This window comes from Mus caroli, chromosome 15 (genome assembly GCF_900094665.2).
Source record: "Mus caroli chromosome 15, CAROLI_EIJ_v1.1, whole genome shotgun sequence".
In the NCBI taxonomy this organism is placed as follows: domain Eukaryota; kingdom Metazoa; phylum Chordata; class Mammalia; order Rodentia; family Muridae; genus Mus; species Mus caroli.
Genome location: NC_034584.1, coordinates 92,882,497 through 92,894,410, shown reverse-complemented (window position 1 = coordinate 92,894,410; position 11,914 = coordinate 92,882,497). Strand labels below are relative to the sequence as shown.

At 45.6% G+C, this 11,914-nt stretch overlaps 1 protein-coding gene across 1 annotated transcript in view; it reads right to left on the bottom strand.

Annotated features, from left to right (window-relative positions):
* The window catches only part of Spats2 (spermatogenesis associated serine rich 2), a 78,660-nt gene that overhangs the window by 22,588 nt on the left and 44,158 nt on the right, over positions 1–11,914 (bottom strand). The window contains exons 7-8 of the mRNA XM_021183323.1: positions 11,011–11,190; positions 5,891–6,026 (exon numbers count right to left, since the gene is read on the bottom strand). Coding sequence (XP_021038982.1) covers positions 5,891–6,026; positions 11,011–11,190 — 316 coding nt within the window. The remainder of the gene's footprint in view (positions 1–5,890; positions 6,027–11,010; positions 11,191–11,914) is intronic.

Sequence of the window (11,914 nt, the reverse complement as noted above, 5' to 3'; positions counted from 1 at the left end):
CGAGGCCAGCCTGGTCTACAAAGTGAGTTCCAGGACACCCAGGGCTATACAGAGAAACCCTGTCTCGAAAAACCAAAAAAAAAAAAAAAAAAAAAATTCCTGGTTTTTATCCAGTGTATGTATGTGTGTGTGTGTGTGTGTGTGTGTGTGTGTGTGTGTATGCACCGTGGCACACACGGCAGGCCAGAGGTCGATTCATGGGCATTCCTTCTCTCTAGAGACAGCATTTGGGTCACTAGGCCCGCAAGCACCCGTGCCTGCTGAGTCATCCCACCAGACCCGTAAACGGAACTTGGTTTCTTGTTTGTGCCTTTAGTTGTGTTTAGTTTGCTCTGTGTGTATGACTGCTTTGATGGCAAGTCTGTGTGTGTACCTTGTGCTTGCCTGGTGCCTGCAGAGGTCAGAAGAAGGAATCAGATCTCCTGTAACTGGAGTCATGAATGCTGTGAACCATCCTGAGTGCTGGGAACAGAACCCTGGTCCTCTGCAGGAGCAACAAGGGCTCTTTTAACCACGGAGTCATCTCTCCAGTTCCTCCCACCCCATTGAGGCATGATCTCATGTAGCCCAGGCTGCTCTTCATCGGTGACCTCAGACTTCTGATCCTCCTGCCTCCACCTACCAAATGCCCGGGTTACAGACACATACCACTATGCCTATTTTATGCATAGAACAGTGTCATAGGATACACCCAACTTGATGCCTGTAAACAGGGAATCGCAACTGAAGACCTGTCTCTATCAGACTGGTCTGTGGCCATGTCTGTAAGGCATTTTCTTGATTGCTAATTGATGGGGGCACCAAGCCCATTGTGGGCTGTGTGACCTGGGCAGGTGGCTGTATAAGAAGGGTGGCTAAAACAAACCTAGCAGGCCTGTGAGCAGTGTCTTCCATGGTTTCTCCTTCAGTTCCTGCACTGTCTCTCCTGCAAGAAGAACTGTCAACTGGGGCTGAGAAAGCAAAAGACTTTCTCCCCAACTTGGGTTGACCAGTATTTTATCACAGAAACAGAAACTAGAACCATATTCTTCATAGTAATTCTCACAGATGATTAAGGACATCTTTTTAATGTTTGTTTTTCATAAAATTAAAACTTTATTTTTATTCAAAAAGGAAGCCTAGCATGTCGTCTGTTGGCTTTTCCTAGCCAGCACACTGAATGGCAATCTTCCACCACACACCAAACCTTCCAGGACGTGTTTGTTCTACATCCTGCTTCCTTAATAGTATCGCAAAGTACATTTTACTGATTAACAAGAAAAGTAAAGCTGGGTCGAGACACCATTACTGCTAAGTCACCTTAAGGAAGGACAGATTAAGTTTAGACAACGAAGCTCTGACTCCTTCCCCTTCAAGAATGCGTCAGCTTTTACCTAGCATCAGCGTGAGGGAAGTCACCACCAGACATTTCCAAGGAGCCCTGACAAGGAATGTAACCTTACTGCTGCAAGTCTGCTAGAATCCTTTGCTCTTCCTTGACACTGAAACACACACATGACGCTCTAATTGACATTAATTCCAAGCTGGTTGGTGCCAAAGGAAGCTAGCTCGCCTGACAATCAGGTCTTGAAGTAACAACCACAGGCACATGAAGGAAGGTGAGTGCTTTCAATCAACCTGAGAGAAAGGCCCGGCGGGAAGGGGCAGGTGATCTCTTTCCTCAAGTACAACTGGCCTGGCGCTACACCTGCTGCTCAACACTAAACACACAGTGCCGGGGAGGAACCATTTCACTTGTCACTTTTCGAAGGAGGCTCCTCCTGGCTGGGTTCCAAGTCAGCAGAACTCACAGGCCTCCCTCTCTCTCTCTCTCTCTCTGTCTCTGTCTCTGTCTCTCTCTCTCTCTCTCTCTCTCTCCCTGAGGCTGAGTAGGCAGGAAGCTGGATGACCTGAGGGGTTAAAGAACTATCACAGCAGTTGGGATAAACTACAGATCTCTGTTTTTCCAAATGTGCAATAGGGTAATAATCCTAAACAAGAAACAGGGCACTTCACCCGTCCTTGCAGATGCTGGGGGCAAGGATACATTGTTCCCTAGGAAATGTATCAGAAGTCGGAGCAAGAGGAACCAGCAAGCATGCAAGTGAGCAGGGAACTGGCTGAACTCAGTCAATGCAAGGTCCTGGAGGGTACATCAAGTGGGCACTAACTGGCAGATGAAGGAGGAAATCTGAGTTTGGAGACAACGAGTCATGTGGCAGGAGCAGAGATGATACACTGAGAAAGAAGACACGTCATGACGCTTTAGCTACAGAACCGCAAGGTGGAAAAGGCAAGGTTGGGCGACCAGGTGAACCAGCTGTCTTAAACAGTACTGTTTGGGAGCTGGAAGTGCTTAGAAGGCTGAGGCATGACGGCCACAGGTTCGAAGCCAGCCTAGACTATATGGAAAGTCATCTCTGCACAACACATAAGTACTTTTTGGTTATTTCATGCTCATTACTTCACTCTTTGTTCAGCCCTAGAGACAAGGATGACTGAGGGACACAATCACAGTCCTCCCTGCCAGCTCTCTACATCTGCTGTGGCACATGGTGATCAAAGAGATATGGTCAGGCATGACCTAATGGTCCACAGTAAGAACACAGACGGCCAGCTGTGGGGAGGTGCAGGGCTCTCTGCCACTCAGTTAGTGTAAGTAGCTCTTACAGATACGCAGAACATAGAGTCCAAATCCTAATTCGAGCTAATGGCTTGTCCTCTTCATGTCTCCTCTTTAATTTAAATTCTATTTACTTATTTATGGGGTTGGGAGGTAGGAGATGCATGCCATGGCCTGAGTGTGGAGTCAGAGAATGATTTTTGGGAGATAATTCCTTCTAACACGTGAGTCCTGGGAGCAGACTCAGTAGTCAGGCTTGCAGGCTGAGCCATCTTGCAAGCCTGTTGTCTTTCCCTGACTTAAAAATTTGGTCCAAGTATCAAAAGATGGCCTAGTCGGCCATCTCTGGAAAGAGAGGCCCATTGGACTTGCAAACTTTATATGCCCCAGTAAAGGGGAACACCAAGGCCAAAAAGTGGGAGTGGGTGGGTAGGGGAGGGGGGGAGTGTATTGGGGACTTTTTGGATAGCATTGGAAATGTAAATGAGGAAAATACCTAATTTAAAAAAAAAAAAAGAAAGAAAAAAAAATTTGGTCCAAACAAACAGACAAAACCACAATTCCTCAGAAAAGAGCTATGGTTTAAACAAATAACACCTTAACGTCTAATTAAAATAGCTCTACGGTATCAGCATAAATTTCTCCCCAGGAAAGATTCAATGATCACATATATTTGAGAAAAAGAACATAGTATTGGTTCCCCTTCTAATTCACAATGCAGATGAGAACTTGGAAAGCACTGAGGTTCAGGGTCAGACGGTTTAAATCTTATTTCCAGAGGGCTGGGGTGATGGCTCAGTCAGTAAAAGAGCATTTGCTTTGCGACACTGGGACCTGAGTTTGGATCCTCATAAGAATTTGAATCCACTAGAAGGTGGAGTCTGAGAGCTAGCTGGCCGACGACCTAGAAGACAGGCAAGCCTGCGGAACAGTGACAGAGGAAGACACACAATGCAGTGCTCTGGCCTCCGCATGCATACTCACGGGTGCACACACAAAGTATTCACAAGCCTCAGTTGCTGGAGACAGCATACCCTGACATAGATGGTGCCTGGGACCCGGAGAAGCAGGTGACACACCCTTCCAGGAGACCCACCATCAGAAATAAGGGACTGCCTACAGCAGGTCTAGATGGAGACATCTCAGAAGCCCGAGAGCAGCTATGTGTAAAAAAGTTGTTCCCATTTCTCTGAACCTTAGCCCTGGACAACGGCTGTGTAGATTTCATTTGTGCATGACTGCTTTTCAGTTGGCCTTGGTGTGCATAATTATTCTATTATATCTGACTTTCCTATTTCTTTCTCCTTCTGCTCTGATGAATTCTGTGAAACTAGATGTTCCTTGATGTAATGATTCTTAAACAATTACAAATTGAGGCATGGGGCCCAGCCCAGCCCAGCCCAGCCCTAATGGCCCAGGTGCATGCTGTATGCGCTCATCTCAGAAACAGTGTAAATAACTGCACAAGGAGAAGTTTTGGGTTAATGTTTGACTTGCATAGAAAGTCTGAAGAAATTAAGAAAATGAATATTGGGACCCCCAAAAAGGAAAACGCTATTGAAGTTATAAAATGAGTTTTGCACAACATTTGAGAGTGGTTCCTGGTCTCCTTTGGAGATGTATGAATAAGAAAATATAGAATAGATAAAATTACATACCAGTAAAACTAAGTTAAAACAATGAGACCCTCAGGAGAGCCCTTGTGTGCAATGCACAGAGGCAGAGTTAGCTACTGCCGAGTTAACCCGACTCTTCTGCCCACTGACTGGCAGCTTTTCACTCATCATTAGAGCTTCACAAGAAACCTGTAGCTGACCTCGGAGCTCTGAGCTCTCAAGTATAATAAGTTAAAAGTTAAAGTTTAAATAATGGTAAGTTTGCAATTATTATTATTTTGGCCATGGGCCTGGGAATAGGGGAAGCTTGAAACTTTGGGTTACAATCATAATTCTTAATTCTCTGTGACATGTGACCATTCTTTTGAACTTGACACATCTGGTAATGAGTATACAATGTCTCTCTTTTACCTGCTTTTTGGAGTAATAAAAGACTGGGGCAAGGTAATGGTGGAGGAGTGTGTGTGGGAGTGAAAGGAGAGTGCATGAGGTGTGTGCGAGGCGTGTGCAAGGCATATGTGGTTTGTGTGTAAGGCATGTTTGAGGTGTGTGTGAGGCGTGTGAGGCGTGTGTGAGGCATGTGTGTGAGGCATGTGGGAGGTGGGAGTGTGCAGTGTATGGGCAGCCTCAAGCTGTGGAGCAAGCGAAGGAGAGAGAAACAGAGAGTGAGTGCAATTTCAAGCCTTGAAACCTGTCAGCTTGTACCCGAAAAGTTGCCTTGTGTATTCATTATGCGCCTTCCAGATACCCCTATTTCCAGCTGAGATCCCCAATCCTGTGCTGAGGCTGAACCCCGACATTCAATGAACCCGGCCCTTCACAGACAAATGTGAGGACCTATGTTTAAATCCCCAGAAGGGACATGAAGTCAGGCATGTGGTTGCATCTGTCTGTAACCCCAGTGTTCCTATGGTAATATGGGAGGCAGACACAAGAGAACTCCTGGAATCTCCTGACCTTGGTGTATGGCAGGGCAAGCAGGAGGCCCGTTCCACCAGTGGAAGAGGACCACTGACGCCTGAAGTTGTCCTCCGACCTGGACACACGCACCACGGCGCACACACGCTTAGCCTTAAAGCACAGTGTGTACACACACTTTCAAACCTCTCTACCGAACCTGCTCTTGTACTCACAGAATACAAACTAGTGCCTTTAGGAAGTAGTACAGAAGGACGGGGGACACAAGGTCAACAGCCATCAGCACGGGAGAGGGAAGGAAGGTGACAGGCTAAGAGCAGGCACTCTCTCCTTAGGCTTTGGTTGGTTGGTTGGTTGGTTGGTTTTAAAATAAGATCTCACTGGTAGCCAGGCTGGCCTAGATCCTCCTGCCTCAGCCTAGCCCTGGTGCTATGATTCCCAGGTGGTCGACACAGCTGGCTTTTTCCTGTCCAGCTTGGTTGTAGCAGTGTGTCACTTGCCACAGGGTTGGTTTCTGACAGACAGGCCCTTTTTCTACAATCACTTGCCCTCTCCAGAGCACTGTGAGTTCTCGGTGCCTCTCAATCCCACACTGGCCAAGAGCAACTGAACAAAGCAGAGTTACACACAGCACAGGCTTCTCCGTTTCTCCCCGCCTTGTAGCTAGGGAGGGAGTAAAGACACCAGTGAGTGACTGGCCGTATTTATAAATGGACTCTGGGCTAACGATGTATGAAAAGCAACTTAATCTTACCAGCTTTGCAATTCGGCAAACGCTTGTTTCATTTTCTTAATGGACGCATCCATCTCTTCTTTAACGACAACTCGGTACCGCGCAAGAGAAACAGTGCAGCGCTGGAGGTCTTTCACAGATTTCTCAATATTAGAACCTTGGAGGGAAACAAAGATTATTTTTAAAAGGAACATGCAAATTAACATGCATCTGAATGTTTTAGGTCAAATATCATATGGATCAAGACTGTAACCAAATGACCACCCATTCCAACAACAACAACAACAACTCTCTACTTTTCAAAATTTCATGTCTGTTTTTTAAAGTGTCCTAATCAAAATGAAGTAACGAGAATTGGATTTATCCTCTCATCTTAAACAATGCATACACAACACAGATGAAATATATAGAATAATGGCTCTTAGCAATGGACAACAGATAGTACTCCCCCCGAAAAGCAGACAAGTGAAGAGAGCCTCTGACTGCCCAACTCACTGTCTAGACAATTTCTAAACTGCAAAAAAGAGAGAAGAGATCCTAGGCCTGGCAGTCGCCTTGAACTGAGAAAACATAGAATTCCTGAGACCAACCACACAGAAAAGATAGGCAGCAGCAGTGGACGGAGTCCTAGAAGCTCGGCATTAGCCAGTGCCAGACACGAGGATATCACCAAGTCAGCAGAGGACTGGACAACACCAGTCTTCACCCAGGCCGGCAATAGTTCACAATACACACAGTGACTGCTTGGGAGGAGGCTGCCCCAGTGGTGAAGCAGCATCAGCCCTCGTTTCAAGGCTGCTCTCATCTAATCTAACAAGGCAAAAAGCAAAAGAAAGCAAGCCTCAAACTGTTTTTATATAACAGAGTCCCAGAACAAGACACAATATATTGAAAGAATCAAATATCTGGTAATCAACAAAGAACAATTTACAATATTTGGATTCCATTAAAAATAATCATCACGTATATAAAAACAAAAAACATTCAAAAGTAAACATGATTGACTATGAAGAGAAAAATCAACAGAAACAGATACAGAAATAACACATGCTAGAATCACGTATGAAAGGTCATCAAAAGCTGAGGGTCTGGGCTGGAGAGATGGCTCAGGGGTTAAGAGCACCGGCTGCTCTGTCTATAGCTCCAGTTCCAAAGGATCCAATGCAGTTCCCTGGCTTCCATAGGCACTGGGCAAACACATGGGACACAGACACATCTGCAGGGTCAGTGGTAGAGCGTTTGCCTAGCATGCCCTGGCCTCAATCCCGAGGACCATAACAAGGTATTCTGGGGAGAGATATCAAACAGCTACTATCAGACAAATACAGACTCATGTTAAGCAGAGATATAGAAGACATTTCAAAATCCTTCAACAGAACTTTCAGAAATGAGAATAACTGCACACTAAACTACTGAAGAAAAGAGTGATAGGGGACTCCAGTAAGCCTTCTGCATACATGTGACACTGTGTAGCTCGGGGTTCTTGTGGGAGACCCAACAGTGGAGTGGAGGGGGATACCGCTGACTCTTGCCTGCTCTTAGGACTCTTGCCCTCCTAGGCTGCCTCCTCATCCAGCCTTAAGATGAGGGGCGGTACCTAGTCTCACTGCATCTTGGCAGCCATGTTCAGTTGATATCCCTGGGAGGCCTGCCCTGCGAGGAGGAGTGGACTGGGGGGGGGGGGGCACTGAAAGGAGGGAGGGAGACTGTAATATATGAGAGAGGAAAAAAAGAGCAGGGAGACCTAAAACAGCAACTTTCGGAACTGCCTCAGGTGAAATGAAGCACAGTCAAGGAAGAAAACCGTCTGAGTAGCAACTGTATCCAAAGCTCCACAAGCGACTGGGTCTAATCGAGTCATTTGCCCGCCATGCAGACTTGGTAAAACTGGACGGCTCTCTCGCTCTCCAGTGCAGTCTGAAGCATTACATATGGAGAAGTTACCATCACAGAGAAAGAGACGTATATTCCCCTACGCAATGTAGGCTAAGAGTTTCTAGGAGCTCTGCGGACCTTTCTACCTAACAATACCAATGTGACAGAAACAGTCGATGGGTTATAATCACCACTACAGGAGCTTGCAGTTGTACAAAGATATACATTTTGTGTGTTTTCTTTGTTTCTCGGTCTCTCAAACGTCTGTTTTTTTGAGATCAGGTCTAACTTTATAACCGTGGCTGAGTTTGGAACTCATATATACATATACTGGGTTAGCCCTGAGCTTGAAATGATCCTCCTGCCTCCCAAGGGCTGGGATTAGACACCAATAGTGTGTGTGCCTGACATGTGTGCAGGCATGAGCATGCACACCATGGCACAGGTTAGAGGTCAAAGGGCACCTCAGTCAGCGGAGCACTTTTAAGCCCTCTTTTTGGCTGTTTTGTTTTATTTTTGAAACAGGGCCTCACATATTCCTGGCTGGCTAGGCTAAATCCTAGCTCAGGTGTAATTCTGAGACAGGACCTCACTGCATACACCCTAGGCTGCTCTCAACCTTGTGCTCCTGTCTTAGCATCCCGAAGGGCTGAAGTTATAGGTATGCACTAGCACACCTAGCCCACACTTTCAGCTTTGTACGTGTCTGCATGTGTGTGCAGCGGCGTATGCCAGAGGTCTAACCACGGGTGTCATCCCTCAGGAGCCGCCCCACTTATTTTTATTTTTTTTAAGATTTACTTTTTTGGACCGGAGAGATGGTTCATTGGTCAAGAGTACAGACTGCTCGGGCTGGTGAGATGGCTCAGCGGGTAAGAGCACTGACTGCTCTCCCAGAGGACCGGAGTTCAGTTCCCAGCATCCACATGGCCGCTCACAACTAAGCATTCCTCATAACTGTCACTCCAGGTCCAGGGCAGGGCACCCTGACACAGACATTCATGCAGGCAAAACAAAACCAAAACCCAAAAACAAAAACAAAAAAAAAAACAACAAACCACCTAATTTTTATTTTATTTTATAATGTTTTTTTTTCTTCTCACTCCAGCCCCGTTCACTGCAGCCCCAAGATTTATTTATTATACGTAAGTACACTATAGCTGTTTTCAGGCACACCAGAAGAGGGCGTCAGATCTCATTATGGATGGTTGTGAGCCACCATGTGGTGGCTGGGATTTGAACTCAGGACCTTCGGATGTGCCATCTCTGTAGCCCATACTTTTTTAATTTTATGTGTATGGGTTTTTTGCCTGCATATATGTATGTGAACCACGTATGTGCCACATGTGTGCCAGTGTCGCAAAGTCAAAAGCAGGCATTGGATCCACTGCAACTGGTGTTATACAGGAGGCTGTGAGCGATTATGTGGGCGTTGGAACCAAACCCTGGTACTTGGCAACAGCAGTCTAGCTGTTAAGTCATTTCACCAGAGTTCTGCCTTGCTTTTGAGATAGGACCTCTCACAGAACCTTGTGCATACCAACAGGGAAAGCTGGCTGGCCAATAAGCCCTAGGCCCTTCTGTCCCCACAGTACACATGGCCGCATTTAGTTTCTCCATGTGGCTGCTGAGCTCCACACTCAGGTCCGTGTGCACAGCAACCATTTTGCTGGCCATCTCTCTGGCGCCTACATGTTCAATTTCATCAATTTTTTAATGACTATTGGGATACTGCCCAGGCCAATCATAAACTCCTCGGCTTAAAGGACCCTCCTGCTTTATTTAGCCTCTGGAATAGCTTAAATTTTTTTTATTATAAATTCCTCTCAATCCAATTTGAGTTTCTTTGGAACCTAGAAGTTTTTAAGCCCCGTACAAACCTTATTTTTGCTTGACTAGATATCCTCAGACTGGCCATTTGGCAGCACGTTGAAAGGAAGTGCTAACTAAAATGTCAGAGGGCAAAGGCCCTTGCCGCCAAACCTGACAGCCTGAGCTTGGTCCCCAGGTGCCCTAGTGGAGAAACACAGCTGACCTTTTCCTGGACGTCCACACGTAAGTATATAGAGCAGGCAGGCAGGCAGGCAGAGAGACAGATAGGTAAACACACACACTCACATATTTATAGAAAAAAAGAATGAAGTTTTAAAATGCAGCTCATATGGAATAAATGATTTTAAAAATAGCTACAATTTATGATGGTCCTCTCCATTTCCATTTCACAGCTTGCTTGAGAGGACCACCATGCTTAGACATGGGAAGGACTGAGGGGTCTCTTTGTTTAGTAACTAGTTGTTTATTTAAACATATAAGTTGATTATCATAACTTATAAGAAAACAAGTTGTTTGGTGTAGGGATCCATACCTTTGATCCCAGCTCCCAGGAGGCAGAGGCATGTGGATTTCTGTGAATTTGAGGCCTGCCTGGTGTACATAGAGAATTCCAGGCCAGCCAGACTACATGGTAAGACCCTATCTCAAAACAACACACATACACAGACATACACACATACACACATACACACAGACACAGACACACACACACACACACACACACACACACACACACACACACACACANACACACACACACACACACACACACACACACACACACACACACACACAGTACTAGTTGGTGCTAAGTATCTGCTGTTGAGATGACATCAACCACCTTAGCCCCAAGCTGGCCTGGAAGGTGTGGTCTTCCTTCCTCAGGCTCCTGAGCGCTAGGATTATGGGCCTGCTCTATGCACTGCAATTCTCTGCCCAAATGATTATAATAGTCAAATATTTGAAAGTAAGGAGCTATCACCAATCAATACCAAGTATTTCAAGGGCCATGCTCTTGTGAAAACCTCAGTCTGCCTTCTGCCTTCAGTAAGGACAGGAAGCTGCAGAGAGCAGCTCTGACATTTCCTTTGAAATGTCCTGTCAGACAGAGGTGTTCACCTGTTGGGAGAGCCGACATGAACAACACAGCGTGAACAACTGCGCTAACACTCGGGTTGCAGATAGTGTTAGCTAGGTCATCTGCAGCAGCACTCGCTGCTGCTCACAAAAGGTCTCTGTTGCTGCACAGCATCGCATCTGACTGCTCAGCATCTGAGTCCTCCTGGACACCCGCTGTAGCATGCAGGGGTTACAGCACGGGACAGAAACAAGTCCCGGGGCTTCTGCAACTTTGGCTTTGGGAGCGATGGTCAGTCTGTTCTCTCGGGACAGACACAGTTGCTTTTTCGCTCCCAAGTGGGCCTTGGACTTACCTAGCTTTTTATTGGTGGAAGAGAGTGGAACGTTCTCCATTCCCAGATTTGAAACCTGTGCTCCTGGGGTGGTTCTGGACAGAGATTTGGCAGCGTTCCGGGATTGCTGGACATTCGAGATAGAGTGCGCAGTCAAAGATTTGGGCTCAAAGTCAGAGATACCATTCTCCAGCACAGATCCTGTCCAAGAGAGGACAGCAGTTTACAGCAGTGTGAGGTAAATTATATGAGCTGTGTTCAGTACAGAAAGCAAGCAGGTAAAAATATGTAAGACAAAACCATGCCTCTTAAAAAAGCTGCTAGCTTCCATAAGCTGCAATGAAGAAAAAAAATTATAATGTCTCAGAGGGGGAAAAAAAAGAATTTAAAAGCTTTACAGAGTAGAGAAAGGGCAGAACTGGAAAATGAGAATAACGCTCACACTCAATGATGTGGGATCCAATGGTTACTTTTGATCCATCTGCAGTCAGGTACAATTTTTTTTGTGTATTTATATATATATATGAATTAACTAATAAAAAATAGCTAAAGGGCAGAATAAAATTCCAACACTAGCATTACATTTACAAAACCAGAAATACTAAAGCAGAAGGAACAAGATTAATAAAGAAGCAGCCGGGCAGTGGTGGCACACGCCTTTAATCCCAGCACTTGGGAGACAGAGGCAGGCGGATTTCTGAGTTCGAGGCCAGCCTGGTCTACAGAGTGAGTTCCAGGACAGCCAGGGCTGCACAGAGAAACCCTGTCTAGAAAAACAAAAACAAAAAAATAAAAGAAAGAAAAGTAATTTTTAAATTTTTAAGAAAGTTATATATTTATTATTTTGTGTATGTGGATTTTTGCCCACATGTGTATCTGTGTAGGACATGTAAAAAATACCAAAAAAATTAAAAAAAAAAAAAAA